At 40.7% G+C, this 27,544-nt stretch overlaps 1 protein-coding gene across 7 annotated transcripts in view; it reads left to right on the forward strand.

Moving 5' to 3' along the window:
• ZFAND4 (zinc finger AN1-type containing 4) overlaps positions 1-27,260 on the forward strand; it is a 29,272-nt gene extending 2,012 nt beyond the window's left edge. For 2 of the 7 annotated variants that reach the window (XM_020809659.3, XM_020809656.3), the window contains exons 2-10: positions 1,053-1,369; positions 3,362-3,437; positions 3,524-3,591; positions 6,106-6,292; positions 7,285-7,432; positions 8,488-9,636; positions 11,255-11,306; positions 17,174-17,291; positions 26,387-27,260. In XM_020809659.3, the coding sequence (XP_020665318.3) occupies positions 1,186-1,369; positions 3,362-3,437; positions 3,524-3,591; positions 6,106-6,292; positions 7,285-7,432; positions 8,488-9,636; positions 11,255-11,306; positions 17,174-17,291; positions 26,387-26,522 (2,118 nt within the window). In that variant the 5' untranslated portion in view covers positions 1,053-1,185 and the 3' untranslated portion in view covers positions 26,523-27,260. Of the gene's footprint in view, positions 1-1,052; positions 1,370-3,361; positions 3,438-3,523; positions 3,592-6,105; positions 6,293-7,284; positions 7,433-8,487; positions 9,637-11,254; positions 11,307-17,173; positions 17,292-26,386 lie in introns of those variants that run through there. The other 5 variants (XM_020809660.3, XM_072994837.2, XM_020809661.3 and 2 more) reach the window with 5 other exon arrangements.
• The last annotated feature ends 284 nt before the right edge of the window (positions 27,261-27,544 follow it).

Consider the following 27,544-nt stretch of genomic DNA (forward strand, 5'->3'; position numbering starts at 1 on the left):
GATGGTTTAGCTTGATGATGGGAAGGGTTAGGGTGAACAAGCTGGTGTTAAATCGGGGAAAAATGGAGATGCTGCTGGTCAGTAGAAAGTAAAATTCTGGAATTAGATTCAACTTTTTCTAGAAGGGTTGTGTTCCCCCTGACAGGTCAGGTTTGTAGTCTGGGAGTGCTTCTTAACACTGCACTGTATCGGGATTCGCAGGTGGCAGTGGTGATGAGGAGTGCCTTTGCACAACGCTGTGCACACAACCTGCCAGACACAGTAACAGTCATCAATGCAGGGGTTGGATCATGTCTTTACTGCTGCACTTTATTCTATGTGGGGCTACCCAAACAGAATCCAATGTTTTTACGATTATGAATGTTGTTTATTTTTGATTGTGATGTTTTTATTATTATTTAATGATATTTTATGATTTTGTAAGCTGCCCCGAGTAGACGCTGTCTAGGGGGGGCAGGGTATAAATCGAATGAATATATAAATATCTTCAGTTGGTGCAAATATATAACAGATAGGGTTCTAATTCTTACATGGTATCACAATCCAATGCCGAAAGACCTGCACTCATCATTAGTTGCTTTCAGGACTCAATTCAAACTGTTGGCTTTAATGTTTAAGCCCTGAATTTTAATGGTTTTTATGGTGATTTATTGATGTCAGATTTATAACGAAAAAGCAGTATACAAATGTAACAAAGTGAGTAAACAAAGGATGTGCTCATTTACAAGAAGACTTTAACTGCAGTACTTTGTGACTCTTCCTAGATGGTCAATGCATGACTCTTGTGGAGTAGCTGCACTTAACATAGTCAAAACAGTTTTTGTAAATGCAGCTTAAACAGGTGCTCCTGAATCAAATAACAATATGTAAAAGTGAATGTTCTCCGGCATGATTATGCAAAGAGGCCAAAAGAGGTCCCCCACCTGGTAACACTTCTGGTCTGTATTTCACAAATTAAATTCACAGTTGTATTTTTTAACACATTTCCTGTTATGTTTCTGTGAATGTTATTTCCTCAAATGCCTTGGTTATTGTTTTTGTGTTTCTCTTAGATGAAATCCATGAATCATGAATGACAGCACACAGTTCTCGTGTTCAGAGCTAACGTGACTTGAAGGGTAGCTCAGCAGTGCCCGATGCTTCACAGCTTTCTTTCCAGGGAGAGGTGCAAGAGAGGTATCTAGAATGGCCAGCAAAAAAGAACCTCCTTTTTTCAATGACAATAATGTAGGACCCTGCCATTGCAAACTTACATTCCATGAGACCATGGAGCTCTTCATTGAAACTCTCACGGGAACATACTTTGAGCTTCGTGTGTCTCCTTTTGAAACAGTTATTTCCGTGAAAATTAAAATCCAGAGATTGGAAGGTACGTGCCCTTTTTATTTTACTAAAAATGGTAGGGAGCAAGAAGTAAATTTGTAGAAAAATTATGCTAGCTTGCGCTTGATTTTAAGCTGGGATGAAAACCTAGTTTAATACCGATAGCTTTAAGATCCCTCTTATCAAGATCTATGCATTTCTTGCACTTTTTGATCTGACATCTTGCCACACATTTCAAATCCTAGAATCAAATAGCTTTGTCCTTTAAGGACCAGGACAAATTTGGTGTGGGTAAACATGGCCATGGTGAAGTTTAAGGCCCATTTTTTATTAAGTTGTATTTTTTAGGAAATAAATTTTAATTAGAATACAGCATCTGTGGAATCAATACCCATGGTTTCACTTATCCGCTATGTATCTGAAAATGTTAAATGAAAGAACCCGGATATAAGCATTTCCAAGATGTATTATTTTGTTTGGGTTTTTTTGATTGATTTATATACCAGCCATCTAACCAAAGGCCACTCTGGGCAATTTATAAAACAAAACAATAGACAAAAAAATTTAACCATAAACACTAATCAAAACATCAATGCTAATATAAAAACAAATACAGTGGTGCCTCGCATAACGATTTTAATTGGTTCAAAAAAAAAACGTTATGTGAAACATCGTTATGCGAAACACCATTTTCCATAGGAATGCATTGGAAACCGGTTAATCCATTCCAGTAGGCACGGATTGCCGTCCTTAAGCGAAAAAACCCATAGGAAACATCGTTAAACAATACAATGTTTCCTCCATTGGAATGTATTGAAGCTGACTCAATACATTTCAATGGCTTTGCGAAGTCAATTTTTGCAAAATTAAGTGTGTCATAAAAGGGTCAAAAATGGTTTTAAATGCTTGGATTAGCTTCTGCACCCTCTAAAACGGATGCAGTAGTTAATTTGGCTTTGATCTGACTTTTCGTTAATTTATGGTGAATTTTCCCCCCAACCTTTGACAGCTGTCAAAATCTGACAGCTCCATTATTTCCTATGGGGGAAGAAGAAATTCACAAAAAATTAACGAAGACTCAGCAACTGTTCTAAATGCTTGGGTTCGTTAGAGGACCCCCTAAGTCGTGTGCAAACCTGATTTGGCTTTGATCTGAAAGCATGGAGCTGTCAGATTTTGACAGGTCCATTGGTTCCTATGGGCCGAAAAAAAAATTCACCATAAATTAACGAAAAGTCAGATCAAAGCCAAATCAGGTTTGCACATGACTTAGGGGGTCCTCTAACGAATCCAAGCATTTAGAACTGTTTTTGACCCTTCTAAGACACTTTTTTAATTGAAAAAAGAAACATCGTTAAGTGAAGCAGGGGACCTAAAATCGCATTCGTTATGCGAAGCATGGTCCCAAACTTCGCTAAGCGAAAATCGCCCATAGGAAACATCGTTATACGGTGCATATTATTTTCTAAAAAAACACATCGTTATGCAAATTCATCGCTAAACGAGGCAATCGTTAAGCGAGGCATCACTGTATAACATAATAAACTATATTAAAATGCAACATTTACCAGAAATGGCCAGCAGAGGGAACCAGAGACTATGCTATACATGGGGTTTCTGTATCTACGCTTTCTGGCATCCGTGGAACTGATCCTGCACAGGTGCCATGGTCCTACTATAATTAATAGATGATCTTCTGACATGAAGTTAGGAGGTGAGATCTGATGCTTCACTGAAATGTCACAATAAAGGAAGAATGCCCAGATAAAAGAAAGAAAATTCATTTTCACAAATAGTTGCAGGTTTACCTTATGCATGTGAGCTTCCAGTGGCATCCGAAAACAGGTTAAGGAGCTTTATAGGAGGTGTTCTTTGTCTCACAATAAGCCATGTCTCCTAAGCCTAAATGTATATCATTTGGGATGTATTCCATTAATTTTGGAAGAACTTATTTCTAAGTAAATATGTTTAGAATGCCTGCCTTAATGCTTTTTGCAACTTTAATAGGGCAATTACGTTTTAATGATGTCGTTTTAAGGTATTCCTGTATCTCAGCAGCACCTAATCTGGAATAACATGGAATTGGAAGATGATTATTGCCTGATTGATTATGGGTGAGTATTTAAAGAAATTATATAAAACATTTCTAAAGATTATAAATACTGAGGGAAAGACTACAAAATATATTTGTTGTTTATAGCATTTCAGAAGGTTGCACTTTGAAGTTGATACTGGCAATGCGAGGTGGACCTATTAATACTAAAAAAGGTAGGTGCCTATTACATTTTATAGTAGTAATAATATTCTTGGAACTGCATGGCCGGAAGGGCCCCTATGGATCATCAAGTTCAGCCCCTATCAAGGAGGCACAGTGGGGAATTGAACTCCCAGCCGCTGGTTCCTCAGCCAGATGCCTAAACCACTGAGCTATCTTTGCAAGTATTTTTACTAGTTAGTGTAATCTAATTGTAAGTCATAGTATCAGATTCTTCTGGTTTTAGGAGGTAGATTTTACTCCTGTAGTAATAATCCCATGCTTGCTAAATTCTTTGCTTTCTCAGTAAAGTTGGTAAGACCTATTGGCTGAAACAAATAGAAACAAAATGTTGGCAGGTTCTGCTTTAATCTTGCCCATGTATATCCTAAATTCATCATCCAGGGTCGTCTTCAAGGTCTCCCAACAAAATGAGACAAGGTGGGTGGCTTCAAAGGGAGGATTACCTGGTACCTACTTTATGGCACAGAGTAAAATAATAATAATAATTAATAAATAAAATTCTCCCAGGAAGTTTAAGATCTCTTTTAATGTTTAATATTTCTGATTATTTGCTACCTGGAAAGCCCTGAAAAGAGTCACCATAACTCAGAATAGACTTGACAGTGCATGATGATGATTAATGTTTTACATTATAGTGGCCTAACTTGTGGCTACTTCTAGCTTGACTGTATTGTGTGTTCTTCAGTCATTGTTCTGCTATATGTATTCTATTTGTCTTTATTGTACAGGGAACTTTGATTATTGGACTGTGAGGATGTACAGTTGATGAAATATATATAATTTTTTTTCAAACTGTGCCATTAAATGTAACATTAATTTTTTCTCTCTATTTTGGCTTCATCTTTGTTATATAAATCGTGACACAGTGTATTATGTCATGTGTTGATGTTCATCTGAGGTTGCATTTACGCATTTTTCAGAACTGCAAAGAACCTGATGGTTTTATGCACTTTTATCAGTTTTTGATAGGGAGCAATGTTGTGGGACAACTAAAGAATTCATTTCCAATTTATTGACGGCAGCAAGATTAATTATAGTAAGGGACTGGAAAATAAAGTACCATTTTCCCCCCAAAATAGGGCAGAGTCTTATATTAATTTTTGCTCCAAAAATCCATTAGGGCTTATTTTCAGGGGTTGTTTTTTTTCATGTACAGCAATCTATATTTATTCAGATACAATCATGTCATCTTCTTCTCATTGCTGCACAATGGTGGAGGGCGAGGCTTCACTTAACTAGGGCTTATTTGGGGGGTAGGGCTTATATTACAAGCATCCTGAAAAATCACACCAGGGCTTATTTTCAGCTTAGGTCTTATTTTCGGGGAAACTGTATAATATCTAGTTAAACAAATGGTATAGAGAGGTTTGGGATATAGCTATTAATCATGTTAGGAGTTGGTAAGCAAGAATATTTGTATGGATATTTGGGGAGAATTCATTGATTTTGTATTTATAAAGGAGAAGAGATGTGTAGCTTTGCGAGTCAAGGAAATTTTGGACGAGGCATGATGGAGAAAATGGTCCCAGTAAAAGAGGGGGAGCATGATTTGTGTAGCATGTTGTTATGTATTATTAGATGTTTTAGGTTTTGTGAATTTTTGTTTTTGTTTTTAAAAGATAATTGAAAAAGGAAAGTAAAAGATTGGACAAAACAGAATATTTCATTATTAATAAAGTTATAGCAATAAAGATGACTATGTGTCTCTTTCAAGCCCTACCACTGTTACGAATGGCCATGCAATTCATTGCTGCCAGCAAAAGAGTACTATTTTCTGAATCCAGGCAAAGTCAAAATAGAAAGGAGAGCTGCCAGTCTCAGACCCCCAACTGATTAAAACATGCCATACTGAGCAAATGGCCTAGTTAATTTACAATGATCTCCATGATCATCTTAAATTAACTGGGCCATTTGCTGATCAATACAGATGGATTGGGATGAAGAAACACTTTAGTAGTAGGCATGGCTATTCCAAGAACAAAAACCACCCAAGAAAGAAACACTCTATTGTAGCAATGACAGAAATGTCTAGTCCTTCCACTTAAAACATAAATTAGAATTAACAAAAGCTGGTTGGTTTTAAATAAAACAAACTGCAAGTCTCATTAGCAAACTAATTAACATGCACAGGTCACATAGATCAAGGAAGTATGAAACAAGCACAGGAACCGGCCACAATGACAAATATCCAAATCACACTTTTATAAGTGACTCAAACATTGCTTGGGAATAAGAACTTGGAAGAATTTACTAGAGGGAACAAAATACAGTTATCCACCCTATTTAAATCCACTTCTGTTAAGTTCATAAATATAACTCTTGACATCATGACGTCTAAGCCCAGTAAACCTGTCAAAATACAAACTATAATGTCACTGCTTTTCTGGAGGGGCTACAACTATGCGAGATCCCTTCATCCCGTGTTTTTAGAAAGTATGCATCGTATATGTGTTGTACAAACTTTGAAACAATAAAATGCTTCTTGCTGTTTCTCTTCTCTGTAGTTTCTATGGAAGACTCAGTCAGGGACATAATGGAATACATGGATCCCATTCGAGATGAGGTCTGGGAGAAAGTTCCCTCCAGCAAACAGGTTACCTTTTTAGTATATCGGGAAGGAGAACAGTTGAATTTTTTTCGTATTGTTGACAGAGGAGATGGAACATTAACTCCATTGACGGAATCTTTAAGGTATATTCGTTTGTTTTTTCCCCTCCCCTTCCTAGAGGATTTAAATAGTTTTGCCTTGGTCTATAGCAATTTCTTTTAAATGTAAAGATGCTAAAATATTGTTGAAATGCTTGAGTGGACACATATTACTAGTATTTATCTGAACTGGCTGGTGTGCATACCTTCTCGGTTTTAAAAAATATATACAGTTACATCAATAGACAAGAATAAAGAATATGCCCATTGTCTTAATAAATGAAAGAGAAATTAAACATAGTGCATGACATCAAGTTGAAAAAAGAATGTGTATTTAGAAAAATGAGGAACAACTTGATGGCACTGTCAGAGCAACTTTCAGTCATACTGGCTTGAAGGAACTGGAATTTGGTTGTAGCTAGCCGATTCCCAATCTTTGCTTTGGGAGGTGTTTCACGTCCTTGCAATATTCTGAGATGGAAGCCCAATGGACGCCAAATTGGTCAAGACCCCAAATGACTTCACAGCACATTACAATGGAATATCAAATTTTAGCCAGCTCTCTTCATCCAGTAAGTAGTCAGTTCAGCGGTGCTGTCGCCATTTTTTTCTTTCAAAATGCAGTGAAGATGTAGAAGAAAAAGGCCATGCACAAGGAGAAGGGGAGTAAAAAGTTTTTAAGATATTTTTTGTTACTTAGCGCATTCAGATCAGTAGCTGATGCTGAAACAACTGGGAAGATTGGAAGTAGAAACAAATTCCCAAGAAACAGTTTGCATTATAGTTTGATCTTGAAGCTAAAGAAGTAGGCAAACAGTGATATAAATAGAACTGTTTTTTTTTTTAAAAAAAAGATCCTAACTCCAATAGTCACTCACAATCTTTGAACATTGAACATGTTATTATTTTTTTCATGCTTTTTATCAACTTTTTGGTCCATAGTTTTATGTGTCTTATGCATATCTTTTGAAGGGTCACTTGATTTTGAAAATCTACAAGTAAAAAGTCAAAATACATTTGTGCTCTCTTCTTGGCAGTGGTGGTTCCATTTATAATTTACATGCTGCTCCTGATGACGATACGGAGGCATCTCTTTCTGGTCAGCGGATAATTGAGAACTCCATCACAATGAATAAAATGAAGCTGCTCAAAGCAAAGATGGAGAACATCAATCTCAACAAACAGGTGAATCCACAGACTCTCGGCCCCTTTCAGAATGACCTGTGGTTTTTGCATTCCAACACAGAGAGAGCTAAGGGGAGAGTGGCACCAAGGAACGAAGGCCTCTGTCTGTAGCACCCCCTTGTTGTATACTGGCCGGTATTATGTCTCTCAGTTTACCAATTAAATCTTTATCTCACTTGCTGTATTTAAAAATGTTTGCTGAGTTTTTAATTTCTGTTACAAATTCCTTCTGCCATGCAGAAGTACGGAGATCCACAGAGTAGAATAACTACAAGTTCCTCAAAGTCCACCCCTTTCTCATTAGCCTGGCATTTACAGTCTCACTAACTCACTCTGAGACATTTGTAGGAGAAAGAATAAAAACATTTCATTACTTAAAATTAGGAACAGATCAGCAGCCCCCCCCCAAAAAAAAACCCAGCTGAATGTTTCCAACTGTTTCCAACAGATTAAACAGAGAGAAGGAGAACACAGAGGAGAGAAGTGAGGCTGTCTTTGAATTCAGAGGCCAGAAGGAACAATTGGTTAAGACAGGATGGATTGACAGTCACCCCAGCCCAGAAAGGTCCCTCCCAGCCGCACCTGTTACAGGTGAAATGTGAGGTTGTAAAAACTCGAACAAAAAATACCCACGATAGCATCTGATATCGGTATCTGGGTTGTTATATTAATAATATATTAATATTAGCATATAATTACTTACTAACATTGCAGTTTCAAACTTTTTTTTGTCAAGGTTCAAATTTGAACAGCCTCTGTTGAAATTAGATTCAGAAAGAGAGTAGCATATGAGGGATAGCGAGAGAAAGAGAAAAATACTTATTTTGGCCTATAGATCAGCCATTCTTAACCACATTTGAAGGGGGCGACAGACTGGAAACAACTTTTCACACAATATCTTATAAAGTTCGTTATGCGGCTTATACAATCCTTATTTGACCTATATTTCTTTCATACTACACGTTTATGGCCGTGGCCAAAAAAGTTGAGAATAGCTACTATAGATACTTCTATAATGCAGTTGAAAGTAACCGTGTCATTTTTCTTTCTCACAGCCTAAAAAAATTCTCAGAGCGAATCCCCATCCTCCAACGGTTCCTTGTCCATCTGGTAGCTCAGTGGTGCCTGCACATCACAAATTACTACGAGCTCTCCCTCAGATTGGGCAGTCCTCCCCGGGTTCTGGGAATGTCTTCTGGGAATGTCCAGAAATGTCTCAAAAGGCACTTTCAGGCTTGGTCACGAGTGAGAGAAGGGCGCCTTCCAGTACTCGTGACTTTATGAAGGAATGTAACAAGTGGGAAAGAGTTTGCCAACCACAGTCTGTCGGTAGTCCTAGGCTGCCGCCTCAGCTGTTAGGTGTGGAAAAAGAAGATACGAAGCTGTCAGAAAACCTAGATCCTCCAGCTGCTGTTGCACTTAAACATTGTGGAAAAAATGTAGAAACTAATACAGCAACAGACAGAGTATTGTATGGAAGTATCACAAATGTAAACCAGAGTCCTGCAGAAGAAAAGGTTCTACCAAGCACAGATACACTTGCTTTGTTAACAAAAGCCAACTTTGCTGAACCACGCCGTGAATTGTGTGGAACAGAGCTCCAAGTATCTGAGGGGGATGAGTTCTCAGTCACCACAGAACAGCCTAAAGAATCTGTTACAAAACTTACTGCCTCTGCAGCAACAGATACTAGTATTTTTAGCTTCCATGAGCTAAGTTCTCGGAAAACTACTCATTTGTCACCCCTTCACTGTTCTACCCAGACGGTGTACTGCAGCTCTCTAAAACCTCAGACTCAGTCAAAGTGCGTTGAAGTTGGTAACTTGAGGTCAGCTGCTCCATCAAATATTCCACAATTGTCAGATGTGAACAATTTAGTAGATTCTGCTAGTCCAAGGACTTTGAGAGTTCATGGCATCAGTAGAGATTCACCTTGCAAAAAAACTAATATCCTTTCTAAAAAGGAGGCAAGAGGAATCTCAGAAATGGGCATCAAAGCATCAAAAGATCCTATTGTTTCTGCAAATAATCTTGGACTTCTAAGTTCATTGACACGAAGTACAAACAGAGATGGATTACAGAACTCTTATGGTACAAGCAGATTTCGGACGTCTGGTCTTGCACTGTCTACAGATCTCCAGTATTTTCCTGAAGAAAGTTTTGGCATGGTCTCTCCCCACAATGACATACCTGGATATGTTTTGGTGAGTACTGTTGCTTTCTAAACAGAATTTCTATTTTCCTTTGTACTTTAGGGAGAGCTTGGTCTGTGTTTTTCAGTTAAAAATCTAAATAGTCCATTGCTGGAACAGAGACCTAGATACAGGTGTGTGGTCCTTTTTTTGTTTTTTGTTTTTTTGCACGAACATTTTTAAATAGGCTGGGTGAATAAGTCTTGTTCAGGATTTCACAGATGCCATTGAGAGCAGGCAACTTTCAGTAAATTATAGATGTGCCAGTAATTCTGACAATTCAAGGAGCTATCTCCTACTTCAAGGGTTTTATTCATTCTATCATTCAGAGATAGACCCAAATATTCATGAGTCTACTTTTTTCCTGTTTCTCTCAAACCTGCTCCTCTGCCTGTTTTGTTTATTTGTTTTATTCACCCAACAATGATAGACTATTTAAATAATAATAATAATTTGCCTTGTGTCTCCAATAGGCTGTGGTTTCCTTTTTAGAAGATTCAGGATGCAATCAAACATTTGTCCCACAGCTTCGTCTGATTTGGGAACAGGCTGGTTTGCTCCTTTTCCCAGCAACCACATGATGTAAATGCCATTGAAAACCAAGCAGTTCCTGATTGATGCCTGCCCATACCTTTTTGGCTCCCTGTCACAGGCTACTGTTCAGGGGGAGAGGGAGGGTTTTTTTGTTTGTTTGTTTTGATGTTGATAGGATCAGTCTGTTTTCGTTCCGTTCCAGTGCTGGTATCAAACCAAACACCTAGCTTTCTGTCCCTTTGCTGAAACCATTTCATGATCTCAGGAAATCGAAAGCTTCCTTTCTGGTCACCTGTGTTAGGGGAAAGGAAAATAAGTTTTGTATTTCTCTTTAATTGTTGCATGGGGGCAGCAACATTAAAATGTCTTTTTTGAATATATTCAAATACATTCAAACTTTTTAATGGATCATATTATAAGCCTTACTGTTTGCCAAACAGCTCATCTAGATAATTCCACTCCAGATGGCTAGCCTCCAGGACTCTGCCTAGGTAATGAACAGATGCCCAAACCATTCCATCTCGGCCATTTCCAAAGAATGACTAATTATTTGGCTGTAATGACAAAAAGAAGCCATTAGAATCGCAATGGATTAGTCACTCTGTGACCTGGCAGAGAGGCTCATTATCCCGCCTTCTGCCAGGAGTGGCTAATCTATCAAGAGCAACAGAGCGATACGAAGGCTCCATGGAGCCAGTGGGAGAATCGTGAGTGGTCAGTTTGGCCCCAGGGGAGCTGGACCCTCGTTATCTCCACCTATGGGGGGGATATTTGCCTGTGGGAGGATAGCCACCTAGAGTGGTCGTATAGACCAGATGGTCGGGATACAAATCAAATAAATAAATAAATAAAATAAATATTCGTATTTGAATATGAATACCCCCATCTCTAGTACTGGATACTACCTTTGCACAATTATTTATTGTTTTAAAAATTAAGTAGCCCCCTTCTGTCCACAACTTTGTGTATGTAGGTATTTGTGTAGTGTACACACTTTGCTCAGTTGCATATTTTCACATCAAGTGTGTGTTTTATAGGACATGTTTATAACTTGGGTATTTAAGAAAACTTGATACCACAATGCATTGTTTTTCAGTCTTCTGGGCTTGGATTGAATGGAAATTTTGTGACTACAGGGAAAAGAATAGGTGAGTAATAAATTCAGAACTATTCTAAGGTTTCCATTTTTATGGTTTCCAGTCTAATCAGATACAGCAAAAAGAACAGTATAAATATATCTACTTAATCATATATTTATAAAAGTTGTTGTTGTTGTTGTTTAGTCGTTAAGTCATGTCCGATTCTTCATGACCCCACGGACCACAGCACACCAGGCCCTCCTGTCTTCCACTGCCTCCCGGAGTTTGGTCAAATTCATGTTGGTAGCTTCGATGACACTGTCCAACCATCTGTTGTTTCCTTCTCCTCTTGCCTTCACACTTTCCCAACATCAGGGTCTTTTCCAGGGAGTCTTCTCTTCTTGTGAGATGGCCAAAGTATTGGAGCCTCCACTTCAGGATATGTCCTTCCAGTGAGCACTGGAATTATAGCTATATAACAACACACTTTGCTTTTGCTTTATGCCTTCCTCCCTAATTCACTATTCCAAGTTACCCTTTGAGCGCATGGGTCAAAATAACAAGTCTTACAATTTTCACCAAAACAAGAGTCTACTTGTTTCTCTTCTTTTAAAGGAAAATATGTATCTCCCATTTCTTTACAAACAAATATGAGTAGGGGTGGAATCTGGTTTGATTAAAACGTTGTAGTCTTGCAAAGGGCTCCATGTATAAGATATATGTGGATCAAATTACTTAAACTAGGAGTCCCCAACCCCCAGTCTGTGGCCCGGTGCCAGTCCGTGGCCTTGGCAAGACCGGGCCATGAGACAGATCTCCCGCCCTCCCACGCACGGCCTGCCCACACACACATAAGTGCCCCCCACGAGCGCATCCCGCCCATGCACATGAGCGCATCCCGCCCATGCACCCTGCCCACCGTCAAACGCAGGGGCTGCCCCATCCCCCCAACCAGTCTGCAGTTCAGAAAAAAGTTGGGGACGACTGGCTTAAGCAACCCCACTCCCAAGATGATTTTTTTCAACCTGTGGTTTCCTTTTATTATGTCAACAAGAATCACAAGACTTATTTTCTGCCAGCCTCCCATGTCAATCTGAGGCACAGCACTATAATCTAATATGAATTGCAGTGGTGGGAACATTTACTTCAATTTTCTGAAGAAGTACTGTATCAGGTTGCACATTTCTTGGAAAAGACCTGTACTATTATTTTGTTGCTGTTGCTTTCCATGTTATTTCAGTAAAGTTAAAAGAAAGGAAGAACAAACAAACACAGTATGTTGATATTTTAGGCTGCTGCTCAGATGACTTGATGCCTTTTTTGAGTTGGACATCTTGGTGATTAGCCATACTTAATAAACTAGAAAATATATAGCATAATATTTAAAATAATGGGAGAACAAAGTAATGATTCCAGAGGCCAAGGAGAAGTGCCTGTCTTGCCTGGACATAGAATTCTGCCTGTTTCATTAAAAAGAACTGCCAGGCTTCTTTGGACTTGAAGGAAAGACAAAGCCTCTAAACCAGCAAAGTATCTGTCCTCACTTTATTGTTGTAGGCATCCTTCAGTCTCGAAAGACTATGGTATCATGCTCTGTATGGAGGACTTGGAACAGCGTCTAGTGTGGCTGAGGAGGCCAATTCGAGAGTGACAATCCCTTCCACACTGGAGACAAATCCAATCTGTCCCCTGTCCAGCTCCCTGGTTTTGCTTCCTTTGTGACTTCCTCTTTGCCTCAGCCTGCTGGACAAGGGTCTCTTCAAATTGGGAGAGGCCGTGATATACTGCCTGCCTCCAGGCTGAACGATCAGATGTCAGAGTTTCCCATCTGTTGAGGTCTATTCCTAAGGCCTTCAGATCCCGCTTGCAGATATCCTTGTATCGCAGCTGTGGTCTCCCTCTGGGGCGCTTTCCCTGCACTAATTCTCCATAGAGGAGATCCTTTGGAATCCGACCATCAGCCATTCTCACAACGTGCCCAAGCCAGCGTAGACGTCGCTGTTTCAGTAATGTATGCATGCTGAAAATTCCAGCTCGTTCTAGGACTACTCTATTTGGAACTCTGTCCTGCCAGGTGATACCAAAAATCCGTCGTAGGCAACGCATATGGAAGGTGTTCAGCTTCCTCTCCTGCCGGGCACAAAGGGTCCAGGACTCGCTGCAGTACAGGAGTGTGCTCAGGACACAGGCTCTATAGACCTGGATCTTGGTATGTGTTGTCAGTTTCTTATTGAGCCATACTCTCTTTGTGAGTCTAGAGAACATGGTGGCTGCTTTCCCAATGCGTTTATCCAGCTCGACATCTAGAGAGAGGGTGTCAGAGATGGTTGAGCCAAGGTACACAAAGTCATGAAAAACCTCCAATTCTTGTGTGGAGATGGTAATAGAGGGAGGTGAGTCCACACCCTGGCCCATGACTTGTGTTTTCTTCAGGCTGATTGTTAGTCCAAAGTCTTGGCAGGACTTGCTGAAACGATTCATGAGTTGTTGGAGGTCTTCAGCAGAGTGGGCAACAATGGCTGCATCGTCTGCAAAGAGGAAGTCCCGCATGCATTTCAGTTGGACTTTGGTCTTCGCTCTCAATCTAGAGAGATTAAAGAGCTTTCCATCTGATCTATTCCGGAGATAGACACCTTCTGTTGCAGTTCCAAAGGCATGCTTCAGCATGACAGCAAAAAAGATCCCAAAAAGTGTTGGTGCGAGGACACAGCCCTGTTTCACTCCGCTTCGGATGTCAAAGGGATCTGATGTTAAGCCGTCAAAAACTACAGTGCCTTTCATTCCATCGTGGAAGGACCTGATGATGTTAAGGAGACGAGGTGGACATCCAATCTTGGGAAGTATTTTGAAAAGGCCATCCCTGCTAACCAAGTCAAATGCTTTTGTAAGGTCTATGAAGGCCACTAAGAGTGGCTGTTGTTGTTCCCTGCATTTCTCCTGCAACTGTCGGAGGGAGAATACCATGTCAGTGGTGGATCTATTTGCTTGAAATCCACACTGTGATTCCGGATAGACTCTGTCTGCAAGCACCTGGAGCCTCTTCAGCACAACACGGGCAAGCAGCTTCCCTACAACGCTAAGAAGACAGATACCACGGTAGTTATTGCAGTCACCCCTGTCACCTTTGTTCTTGTACAACGTGACAATGTTTGCATCCTTCATGTCCTGTGGTACTCCACCTTCCCTCCAGCAGAGACAAAAGATTTCATACAGTTCGGTGATGATGATCTCCTTACCGCATTTCAGCACTTCAACAGGGATGTTGTCCCTTCCAGGTGCCTTGCCAGAGGTGAGGGAATCCAAGGCCGCATTTATTTCTGCTAGGGTTGGTTCGCTGTCCAGCTCTTCCAAGACAGGCAGGCACTCAATGTTATTTAATGCTTCTTCGGTTACTACATTCTTTCTGGAATATAGCTCGGAGTAGTGCTGCACCCAGCGTTCCATCTGCTGTGCTCGGTCCTGGATGATCACACCTGTAGCAGACTTCAAGGGAGCAGATTTCTTCTGTAATGGACCTAAGGCCTGCTTGATACCATCATACATTCCTTTGATGTTACCTGTGTCTGCTGCTATCCGTATCTGAGAGCAGAGCTGAAGCCAATAGTCATTGGAGCATCTCTTGGCAGCCTGTTGGACTTGGCTACGAGCGGCTCGAAGAGCTTGCAGGTTGTACTCGCTAGGACAGGCTTTGTATGCTGCTAGAGCTCTTCTCTTATCCTCAATGGCTGGCGTTAACTCCTCCGAATGGGCTTCGAACCAGTCAGCCATCTTTCTGGTCTTCTTGCCGAAGGTGGACAAGGCGGTGTTGTAGACAGTGTTCTTGAAGTGTTCCCATCGTTCAGGTGCATTTACATTAGCTGGACCTGGAAGGGTTTCCTCGAGTACTTGGGCAAATTCCTTCACTTTTCTTTGATCGCGAGTCTTGTTGATGTCAATACGTGGTCTTCCTTCCTTTTTCATGTGATACAATTTCTTTGTTCGCAGTTTTACTCTACTACACACCAGGGAGTGATCAGTATCGCAATCAGCACTCTGGTAGCTGCGTGTGATCGTAACACTAGGAAGGCTAGAACGTCTAGTGAGGATCAAATCGAGCTGATGCCAATGCTTGGATCTTGGATGTCTCCAGGAAACTCTGTGTTGCAGCTTCGTATTAAAGAATGTGTTGCTGACACAGAGACCATAGTAACAGCAAAACTCCAGTAAGCGTTGGCCATTTTCGTTCATCTTTCCAATGCCAAAACGGCCTAGACAAGTGGGCCAAGAATTGTGATCAGGACCAACTCTAGCATTAAAGTCTCCAAGAATGAACAGTGACTCTCTTTCAGGGACTTTTTTGATAGTAGCTGCCAGATCGTCGAAGAATTTGTCTTTCACTTCTGTAGTGGATGACAGTGTTGGTGCATATGCACTAATGAGGGTTACTGGTCTTGCTGATGAGTGGAGCTGCAGAGACAGGATTCTTTCACTCCCCACAGTGGGTGGAACAATGCGTCTCAGGAGAGTGTTTCTGACTGCAAAGCCAACACCATATTCCCTGGTCTCATTCGATGGTTTTCCCTGCCAGACGAATGAGAAGTTTTTTTCTTTGACAGATCCTGAGTCTGGCAGTCTTGTCTCTTGCAGGGCAACAATGTCCATCTGCAGTCTACTCAGTTCCATGTCAATGACAGCTGTCTTGCGCACATCGTCTATTTCTTGCAGGTCGTTAGGAAAGCTGTAGTCAGGAAAGCCAGGGGTCATTGTCCGTACATTCCAGGTGCCCAGCTTTAGGGCAGAAGTTTTCTTATGATTGTTGCATGGTGCACAGTTGTCGATCTGCTTGTCGGGTTTCACCCTAAACCCCACGCACCCCGTGAGGTTAACAGACCGTGGCGAGGTAGCACCTTACTGGCTGGTGGCTGCCCAGCTTAAGGCGGGCGGTATCTACCTAGTGAGGTGCAATGACCTCTCCCACCATCAGAAGTAGCCCCTGGCATCCTGCTCTACGCCAATTGAGCAGAGTCTTATAACCGGTAACTGCTACTTCCCGTGTTGTTTCGACGCTGTATGCGAAGCTGGAGTGTCCTCTCCAGAGCACGAAGCCTGGGTAAAATAGTATGGAGGATAGGCTGTTACCCAAGCAGCAAATCCCCCCTCTTCACATCGCTGAAATGGTCCAGTGGAAAGGCAAGAGCCAATACAACTGGTTCCAGCAACGTCGCAGGAATTGGCAGAATGAAAGAAAATGCCTCCGGGACTCCGGCTCCGGATTTTGCCTCGAGGTTATCTCCTGAAGCCCTTTCCATAAGTGGATATAGCCACAAGGCAGTGGAGGTTTAAATTTGGAGTTTTCCTTCTCCTAGATGGGCTGCCTTCCAGGGCTGACGAGTCCCACCTACCCGGCCTGCTCTCTTTTACCAAATTAAGTAAGAGATAGGATTAGGGAATTTCATGTGACACACTCTCCTCACTTTAAGTACCTTGTTAATCTATAGACATCAGTTTAGCTGCCAGTGTTCTTGAAGGTGATCCCTGTCTAAGGTAGTTTCTGTTAGAAAAATTCCTGGATTGGGGAAAAAGGGAAGATGCCAGAGGGGGCAGGATGGGACTGTCAACAGGAACAATTTTTTTAAAGGTGTGGGACCTCTCTTCAGAAAACAGTTTTCTTTTAAATAATGCAAGTGCAACCAGTGTATTTTCTATATCTTGATTTAAGTTTTAGTGAAAATTAAAGGAGAAAAGATTGTACTATGCATTTAGTATTACAATTTAATATACAAATAAAAATATTTTTTTAATTACTGTTTTTCGGATCTATATTATTGTAATCTTTCTCGGAGAATAATATTGTTTTCTACCTGTGAAGGAATGTTTCCTGTCTGCTGCTTTTTTTCTTTGAAGGTTTTTAATTTATTTATTGCAAATGCAGTTAAGAATATCTAACTTTCTGAAAGCAGGTAATGCGACTCATCTGCCTCCTGTGAACGGTTCACTTCAGTCTAAAAAGAAAACTGCAAAGCATTGTTTTTTCTGTGGAAAGAAAACAGGATTAGCGACCAGCTATGAATGTAGGTAAGTTGAATTTCCACCTTAAAATGCAATTATCATCAAGTAAAACTAACCAAATGGTGAAAAGGAATTCTTTGAAAGTTGAATGGGAACAGAAAGGCACTAAATAAGTATTCAGCTAGGAAGTGGCCAACACAGATGGCACCCATTCAGTCGATAGTTCCAAATTGGTCAACATAATTGGAGACCATGTTTTTAAAAGATTGAAAATTTTTGGTTATCCTCCTTTGTGTAAAATCAATACCACTATTCTTAGCAGTTATCAGTGTCTTACACTGTTTCCAGTACTGTCTTGTCAGTGATGTATATGTTATCTGGGGGCAGCGGGGTTGTTTTTATTTTTTGTATGCCACTGTCACAGCTTGGCATGGTACGTTAAAAATTAATTAGTTGAAATGATATGTTACATATTTAGAAATCAATTAGCTCCGGGGTTCCCAGACCATCCCATAGGAAGACAGGAGGGCCTGGCGTGCTCTGGTCCATGGGGTCACGAAGAGTCGGACACGACTTTTAACGATTAAACAACAGCAGCTGTACTGAAGTAGTACATTACCCTGATGAGATGCAATATTACCCTGATTCTACTTAGTACACGACTTAATGACTAAACAACGACAACAACAAAGAGTAGTTTACAGTGTTTAGGAGAGTGTAGTTTATGTTAACTTTTCTAAAATAATACTTCAGGTAATATTTGAAATTTTCCCATTTAATCTGTAGCAGGAATGTTTTTTCTTTTTCTGTCATTTAAACTTTTATTATATATAGTGTAGTTTTTACAAAGAGATTGATAAGTAACTATAAGCGAAGAAAGCAATATAGGAATATAGTTGGAGTTGAATCGGGAAAATTAAGTTAGCTCTGTGTGCATGTCTCACTGTCAAAAATATTGCCTGTTTCCAGGCTTGTGGCGCCTCGTGGCGCAGTGGTTAAAACGCTGTACTGCAGCTAAAACTGTGCTCATGACCTGAGGTTCAAATCCCAGGTAGCCGGCTCAAGGTTGACTCAGCCTTCCATCCTTCCGAGGTCGGTAAAATGAGTACCCAGCTTGCGGGGGGGGGGGGGGGCAATGTGTAGCCTGTATAATTAAAAATTGTAAACCGCCCGGAGAGTGCTTGTAGCGCTATGGGGCGGTATATAAGTCCAATAAATAAATAAATAAATAAACTCTGAATCGGAATGTTTTTCAGGTTTTGCAGAATTTCAGTTGTAGCTTTTGGTGGTCTTCCAAGTAGAGCTGTGCTGTTCGCATATGCAGCAAAAGACACCTAAGAAGCCTATCTGCTAATGCCAATTCTTGCTCTCAGTTTATCTGCAAGTTTTTCAGCGATAACTGATGAACATACATTATGAAGCCAGCTCATGGCACACTGCTTCTCAAGAGATTTTTTAATTTTTTTACTTCTGCTTGTTCCGAGAGAGAGAGCAACAGTGAATGCTTACAAACACCTATAGCAGCTGAGACCTTCTTGTACTCACTGACATTTACAAAATGACACCATGCAAGGGAAAATTGCAGAAGATGACTAATTTTCCCATCAGAACCATTTCTCTTCAAAACATAAAGCAATGACCAGAGTTGCTTTTGAACAAGTTTGAGTACTAGTAAGCACAAGAGGGTATCCTGTAGATCAGTGGTCCCCAACCGTTTTTGAATCTTGAACTGGTTGGGGGGAATGGGGAGTGGAGGAGTGTGGTGCGCTTGCATGCGTGTGTGGAGGGTGCAGGACGCTTGCAGAGGGCGCGGGGCGCTCGCACACATGCACAAAGGGGAGGGGCAGCCATGTGTGCAGGTGGGGCGGGTGGAGGGCGTGCGATTAGCCATCCTCCAGTCCTCTGGCACTTTATTCATCCTCCATGATTTGAAGAAAATAATGCACAGCAGTTCTGAGAGTTCTTCAGCCAGTTTCTTCAATACTTTTGGATGCAGTTCATCAGGATTTAGATGTCTGAACTCATTCAAATTAATAAGGCATTTTTCAAGTGTATGTCTATCAATCTGAAGCAGTAACCTGCCCCCTCCACGTCACATTTGTGAGGAGGAGTCAAGCTAAAGTAGGAATCAAGGAATTCTGCCTAAAGTCCAAGGAGGAGGTGTAAGCTGAGTCTGCTGCATACGGTAAAGGTAAAGGTTCCCCTTGACAATTTGTCCAGTCGTGTTCGACTCTAGGCAGCAGTGCTCATCTCCATTTCCAAACCATAGAGCTAGCTTTTGTCCGCAGACAATCCTCCATGGTCACGTGGCCAGCGCAACTAGACACGGAACGCCATTTACCGTGGTGATACCTATTTATCTACTTGCATTTTTACATGCTTTCAAACTGCTAGGTTGGCGGGAGCTGGGACAAGCGACAGGGACTCACTCTGTTGCATGGATTCGATCTTACAAATGCAGGTCTTCTGACCTTGCAGAACAGAGGCTTCAGAGGTTTAACCAGAACTCCTGGTAGTAAGTATGCATGTGATACAACATCCTTGGAGAATCATTAGTTTTTGTGAACAGGTTTTCCTTAACACAGCCCTCTTTTCCCCTTTACTGATTGGTGCTTTGTTTTTTGTCTTGGAAGTTTCGGTGCAGAAGAGATTATCCTGGCATTGCTGGCCCCATATTGTTTGAATGCTGAATGTTTCTTTGCTGATACACACTCATGGCCAAGCCAGGGTTTGAATTCTCACTGATGAAAAAAGATCAGCGGGACAGAGATCTTTTAGCAAAGCGACTTGCCACTCCAAAGATATCTGCACATTTACTTGAAATTCACGTCTCAGGCAATTTGGCAGTAAATATATTACTGCAGCGTTTCACAGTTTCAATTGAGTTAAGGATATCTATTTTCTTTTCATCTCCTTTCCTAGTTAATCTGATTTTTTTGTAGCCAGGATCAAATGAAAGAGCTATATTGAGCTTTTCTGATATATAGATTGAACTTGGTCCCCAACAGTTAGTTTCAAGAGGATTGACAGATGGTCTCTAGCCTGGTGGGTCTTGCCTTCTAAGTAGGTTATTAAATTTAGCAGACAGTGTGAAGCCAGAATGAAGTCAATGGTGCTGCCTTTGTTTTCTGACCAATATGTTAACTCCCCTGGAAAATCCCCAGAAATTGCTCCATTAAGAATAAATAGATCTGTTCTGTTTTTAAATTGAGCCTGACAGAATTTATCTTTCTGTCTTTAGGCTGTCTAGATAGTCATGAGTTTTCATTCCCATGCGCTAGAGAAGGAGTTAAAGTGTAAATATAAAATGTAATTTAATTACTGCATTAAAATCTCCTGCCACCACAATAAAGGCATTTGAAAATATCAGGGATTAACTTGCTACATACTCTTCAACTTTGGACGATTTGATGTTTGTTCTTTATTTTATACTTTAATGTGAAAGTCATACATTTATGATCAAACAGCAGTGTTGACTAAAAGTGTACTGAGTAGAATCAGGGTAATATTACATCTCATCAGAGTAATGTACTACTTCAGTACAGTTGTTGTTTCGTCGTTAAGTTGTGTCCGACTCTTCATGACCTCATGGACCAGAGCACACCAGGCCCTCCTGTCTTCAAATTCATGTTGGTAGCTTCGGTGACACTGTCTAACCATCTCATCTTCTGTCGTCCCCTTCTCCTCTTGCCTTCACAGTTTCCCAACATCAGGGTCTTTTCCAGGGAGTCTTCTCTTCTCATGAGATGGCCAAAGTATTTGAGCCTCAGCTTCAAGATCTGTCCGTCCAGTGGGCACTCGGGGTTGATTTCCTTCAAAATGGATAGGTTTGTTATCTGTGCAGTCCATGGGACTCTCAAGAGTCTCCTCCAGCACCATAATTCAAAAGCATCAATTATTCGGTGGTCAACCTTCTTTATGGTCCAGCTCTCACTTCCATACATCACTACAGGAAAAACCATAGCTTTGACTATGCGGACCTTTGTTGGCAAGGTGATGTCTCTGCTTTTTAAGATGCTGTCGAGGTTTGTCATCATTTTCCTCCCAAGGAGCAGGCGTCTTTTAATTTCGTGGCTGCTGTCCCCAACTGCAGTGATCATGGAGCCCAGGAAAGTAAAATCTGTCATTGCCTCCATTTCTTCCTCTTCTATTTGCCAGGAGGTGATGGGACCAGTGACCATGATCTTCGTTTTTTTGATGTTGAGCTTCAGACCATTTTTGGCACTCTCCTCTTCCACCCTCATTAAGAGGTTCTTTAAGTCCTTCTCACTTTGTGCCATCAAAGTGGTATCATCTGCACATCTGAGGTTGTTGATATTTCTTCTGGCAATCTTAATTCCCGTTTGGGATTCATACAGTCCAGCCTTTTGCATGATGTATTCTACATGTAAATTAAAATTATCAGGGAGACAATATACTGCCTTGTTGTACTCTTTTCCCAATTTTGAACCAATCAGTTATTCCATATCCAGTTCTAACTCTTACTTCCTGTCCCACATATAGATTTCTCAGGAGATAAATAAGGTGGTCAGGCACTCCCATTTCTTTAACAACGTGCTATAGTTTGTTGTGGTCCACACCGTCAAAGGCTTTTGCATAGTCAATGAAGCAGAAGTAGATGTTTTTCTGGAACTCTCTGGCTTTCTCCATAATCCAGCGCATGTTAGCAATTTGGTCTCTAGTTCCTCTGCCCCTTCGAAATCCAGCTTGTACTTCTGGCAGTTCTCGGTCCACATACTGCTGAAGCCTACCTTGGAGGATTTTGAGCATAACCTTGCCAGCGTGTGAAATGAGTGCAACTGTACGGTAGGTGGAACATTTTTTGGCACTGCCCTTCTTTGGGATTGGGATGTAGACTGATCTTTTCCAATCCTCTGGCCACTGCTGAGTTTTCCAAACTTGCTGGCATGCTGAGTGTAGCACTTTAACAGCGTCATCTTTTAATATTTTAAACAGTTCAACTGGAATGCTATCACCTCCACTGTCCTTGTTGTTAGCCATGCTTTCTAAGGTCCACTTAACTTCACTCTCCAGGATGTCTGTCTCAAGGTCAGCAACCACACTATCTGGGTTATCCGGGACATCCAAATTTTTCTGGTATAATTCCTCTGTGTATTCTTGCCACCTCTTCTTGATATCTTCTGCTTCTGTGAGGTCCCTACCATTTTTGTCATCTTCGCACAAAATGTTCCTTTAACATCTCCAATTTCTTGAACAGTTCTCTGGTTTTTCCCTTTCTATCATTTTCCTCTATATCTTTGCACTGTTCATTTAAGAAGGCCCTCTTATCTCTCCTTGCTATTCTTTGGAAATCTGCATTCAATTTTCTGTAACTTTCCCTATCTCCCTTGCATTTTGTTTCCCTTCTCTTCTCTGCTATTTGTAAGGCGTCGTTGGCCATCCGCTTTGCTTTCTTGCATTTCCTTTTCTTTGGGATGGTTTTTGTTGCTGCCTCCTGTACAATGTTACGAGCGTGCGTCCATGGTTCTTCAGGCACTCTGTCCACCAAATCTAGTTCCTTAAATCTGTTCTCACTTCCACTGTGTATTCATAAGGGATTTGGTTTAGATTATACCTGACTAGCCCAGTGGTTTTTCCTACATTATTCAGTTTAAGCTTGAGTTTTGCTATGAGAAGCTGATGATCAGAGCCACAATCAGCTCCAGATCTTGTTTTGTCTGGCTGTATAGAGCTTCTCCATCTTTGGCTGCAGGGAACATAATCAATCTGATTTCTTTCTTTGGTGTCAGTTCTAGAAGGTGTTATAAGTCTTCATAGAATTGGTCAATTTCAACCTCTTCAGCATCGGTGGTTGGTGCATAAACTTGGATTACTATGATGTTGAAAGGTCTGCCTTGGATTCGTATTGAAATCATTCTATCATTTTTGAGATTGTATCCCAGTACAGCTTTTCCCACTCTTTTGTTGACTAGTAGATATTATAATCGTCTGAATTGAATTCACCCATTCCTGTCCATTTTAGTTCACTGATGCCCAAGATGTCAATGTTTATTCTTGCCATCTCCTATTTGACCACATCCAACTTCCCAAGGTTCATAGATCTTACATTCCAGGTTCCTATGCAATATTTTTCTTTGCAGCATCGGACTTTCGTTTCACTTCCAGGCACATCCGCAGCTAAGCGTCCTTTCGGCTTTGGCCCAGCCACTTCATTAGCTCTGGAGCTAATTGTACTTGTCCTCTGCTCTTCCTCAGTAGCATGTTGGACGCCTTCCAACTTGAGGGGCTCATCTTCCGGCATCATATCTTTTAGCCTTTTGTTTCTGTTCATGGAGTTTTCTTGGCAAAGATACTGGAGTGGCTTACCAGTTCCTGCTCCAGGTGGATCACGTTTAGTCAGAACTCTCTACTATGACCTGTCCGTCTTGGGTGTCCCTGCACGGCATAGCCCATAGCTTCTCTGAATTACTCAAGCCCCTCTTCACCATGACAAGGCAGCAATCCGTGAAGGGGTCATTTCTCAGTACAGTAGGACTGCAGTATCTACGGGGGATCAGTTCCCCTGCAGGTGCCAAAAAACAGCAAAATAGTGAACACTGTTCATAGCAGCGTCTCTGACTCCCTCTAATGGCTATTTCTGGTAAATACACTGTGGAAATACATATAAATATGTATTTCTAGGATTTTTGTATTTAATATTTTTATACAGCAAATAAGTGAATCTGGATACTGATGCTGTGGGCAAGAGATCCTACTCTATTACAAGAATCATTAAATTCTGCTGGAATGCTTTCAGTACTAGTACCTTCTGCTGGAAGTTTGTCTGCATCAAGTAAAATTGGCTCCTTCAAAGCTGGGAATTTAGTTAAAGGGTCAGAATTTGAGATGATTTGTGTGGGTAACATTTGGACTGTTTTTATTAGATTTTGGTTCTGCATTTAAGGAACAGCATTTGCCGTGGTAATTACTTGATCTTGCAAAAGCAACGATTCAGGATTGGTAGCGGTTCATCCATTAACCTCTCAGGGAGAAGGAGGTTGAGGGTTCACTCACAGAGCATAGGTTTTGGGTTGAACTCTTAAGGATGTCCAGCATGGAATCAACATTAATTTGGCCTTCCAACATTTTTACTGTACTTCTAAACTGTTAAAAGGCTGCTTCAAGGCTGAGTGTAGTTTTTTTTGTCAACATTGTATAATAAGGCCGATCCCTTGGTAGCACTGAAATGGGAGTTTGTAGGTTCGAGTTCAGAAGGAAAGGGGTTTTTGATCTTTGCTTAGAGGGCAACTCTCATCAGGAAACACTCTAGTTTTTGATATTCCAAAGGAAGAGTAAAACTTTTGTATTTTCAGCAGCCTCAGAGGGATAGTTGAGTGGCCAATGGACAATTTCTCATTTTTGGAGTTGGGTCTGGTTGTTTCTCAACTCTTTCCAGACTGGTCAAGCATCTTCAGAGCACAGTATTTCACTCGGAGGTTAAAGGGTCGCTGTTTTGTTTACCTACCTGCTGGAATGTATGTGATTGGTTGTTATATACCGCACAACTTGATTTCTTCTCAGTCATGTCAGACACCTTCCAACTTCCCTCTTTTGTTAGGAGCTCCTTAAGACCCGTATAAATTGAGATATAGCACGGTAGAATTATTCTTAGCGTAGCCTCTCAAGGGGAGAGGGGGAGGTTCAGAACCCCCTGGTAGGAAGCAACAGGTGCACAACTGAATGAGTTAGTTTGGCAAAAAAAAATGAGGCGTAGGTGTTGGAAAATATTTGAAACTACCTGAGAAAGGAGTGCTCTGACACGAGATCCAGTATAGAAGCATACCTCCTTCGGGGTATCAAATTGTCAATCTCTAGTTGTTTAGCACGATTTGGTGGTGAGTGTAAGTTTGATCATCTTTTTGCTTAGATTTTTTTTTCTTCTCCATATTTAAAATTTGCTGTTGACCGCTGGAGGATGCTTCCATGAAGGTCTGCTCTTTTTTAACAGTGTTGGCAATTCTTCTCAAGTAGAAAAAAAGAGGGAGAGCAGAAGTTGTTCAGCAGAGGCACAACAGATAAATTAAACCAGAATGGAACTGACAGAGCAACTGAAGAGGATTGTTCATCCACACCATCTTGCCCCTCCTTGAGCTAATGCTCGTGTTTGTGTTGTGGATGTTAAAATCTTCCCACCTCTAGCTGTGATACTTATCCTCTTGTGTTGCTTCTAGCTATGGGCACAATTATTTGTCTGTTTTTCAAGGTTTCAGCTGCGAGGTCTAGATACAGTGATATTTTCATGCCAGTGTATTCATTTTGGGCTCATTTTATTCAATTGATTTAGTAACATTTGACTTTTCTGAGTAGTGGTCAAAGTACATTATGATATTTCTATGTTGTATCTAGAGAACTTTGTGTTATTGCTGTGTGCCATCAAATCACATATGCTTTATGGTGACCCTAATGGTGTTTTAAGGTATCTTAATGTTCTAAACTGCATTTCAGTCCCTGGGTCTATATTGGTGGTACAGTGGTTGAGATGTTTAAAATGTGCTTTAGTGTTTTGAAACGTCAGACAGTTATTGGTGTATGCTGCCATCTTTGTTAACTACTAGACATGCTTCCTTGAATGAATTTCTTCAATATATTCCCAGTTAGAATCACTCTTAGATACAAAGTTTGATGTAGTGGATAGAGTGAAAGACCAGTTCTCAGAGGACCAGGTAAGTTCCTGTAGGACTGTAGCCCAGAAAGTATAAAAGCAAAATTTTTTATATATCCAGTTGTGTCTCGGGATAGTTTATTTTCTGCAACCACTGAGTATGTCAATTTGGCAATCATCTATTGAGAATAGCATCCCAGAAGCCATCACCTCAACATGATGTTATGCAGTTGTAATTATTTGTGTTATCTAAGCCTCAAGAACAGCCTCGGATCAGATTACAAAGACTGAAGGATAGCAAAAAGACCTTCTGACTTCCTTGGAGTAAAACTGCTAATGTGGAATAAACTTACGTGCCATCTTAGTTCTTAATGGCAAACAGTTGAGCTCTAGACTGAACGTTGTGCTTGTTGTTTACTGATACAACAGGACCTGTGGACCCTGGGTTGAGAGAGCCCTAAAGAAAGGATGGCCAAAATCAACATGCTCTCTGTAGACCCAAGGATCAAGTCACCTGGGGAAGTTCCTAAATCTCTAACATTTCATTTTCTGCCTTCAGATGTGGAAACAACTTCTGCGCAACTCATCGCTATGCAGAGACTCATACCTGTACTTATGACTACAAGAATGCAGGACGGAGGTACTTGCAGGAGTCCAATCCAGTGATAAGTGCACCGAAGCTTCCCAAAATCTGAGCATGGGTATACGGCTTGCCTATCTCTTTGAGTGGAATCCTGGTACACTGAGAGAAACGCAGTGGTTTGAACTGGTTTTCTTTTGCTGTGCTCCAAATGTAACTACGCCAAGCATCAAAATCAGATGAGGTTGCATAATGTTGAAGAGTAATGTGAACACTACTGTAATTGACACCTTTTATTCTTCAGTGAAGCAAAAATCTAAAGTGTAGTTTTTGAAAATGTACATTCTCATCCATTATCTCTTGTGTTCGTTCTTTTATATTTGACAATGCTCTTTCACTAGACAAATCTTTTAAGAGATACACTTTATTAATACATATTTTATATTGAGTCTTAAGAGGGTGCTATAATGAAAATGGCAAACACCCCAGTGAAGTATCTCTTCTGTATTCTACTTTGGTTGTTTGGTCCACTCTGGGGTATCTTAAGTTATTTTAGCATAAACTTCCCCATTATACTGAGCCAGGCTATTCACAGATTAGGGAATTCTCTGCTGTACAAAGTCCCATTCAGATTATCATTCATGTCTATTTATTCTGGAAGTAACATGTTAATTTTGGTATCCAGCAGATATTTGTTACAAAAAGCAAAGGTTCTCTGGGCATTGAACAGAAAAACAGACATTTTACCATTTCCAGCACTAATTTTTTTAAGAGACTTTACGTCTTGGCGTGTTCAGATATTTTATTATATTGCTAGAAAAATTCTAATAAATATTAAATATTTTACACAGAACAGCTGATCTACTCTTTTCCAGGATGCTGGCATGTTAGTTAAGGAATTCTGCTCCCATTACCATGTCTAAAAGATACAAAGGCTGGCCTACAATGCCTAATGTGGAAAGTAAGTCTAGTGGTCATTCTCCCCAGGTTGCAGTTCCATCACTATCTTCTCATGCCCTCTCTTACATTGTCTAAAATCCTATTGCCAATGTAACATAAATCATGTAACTTGAAGGCAAACACATACCTAATTGGGAAACTCTACATACAGTGTATAATGTCTGCATTGACATTGTA

The sequence above is a fragment of the Pogona vitticeps genome, chromosome 3 (genome assembly GCF_051106095.1).
Source record: "Pogona vitticeps strain Pit_001003342236 chromosome 3, PviZW2.1, whole genome shotgun sequence".
NCBI classification, from domain to species: domain Eukaryota; kingdom Metazoa; phylum Chordata; class Lepidosauria; order Squamata; family Agamidae; genus Pogona; species Pogona vitticeps.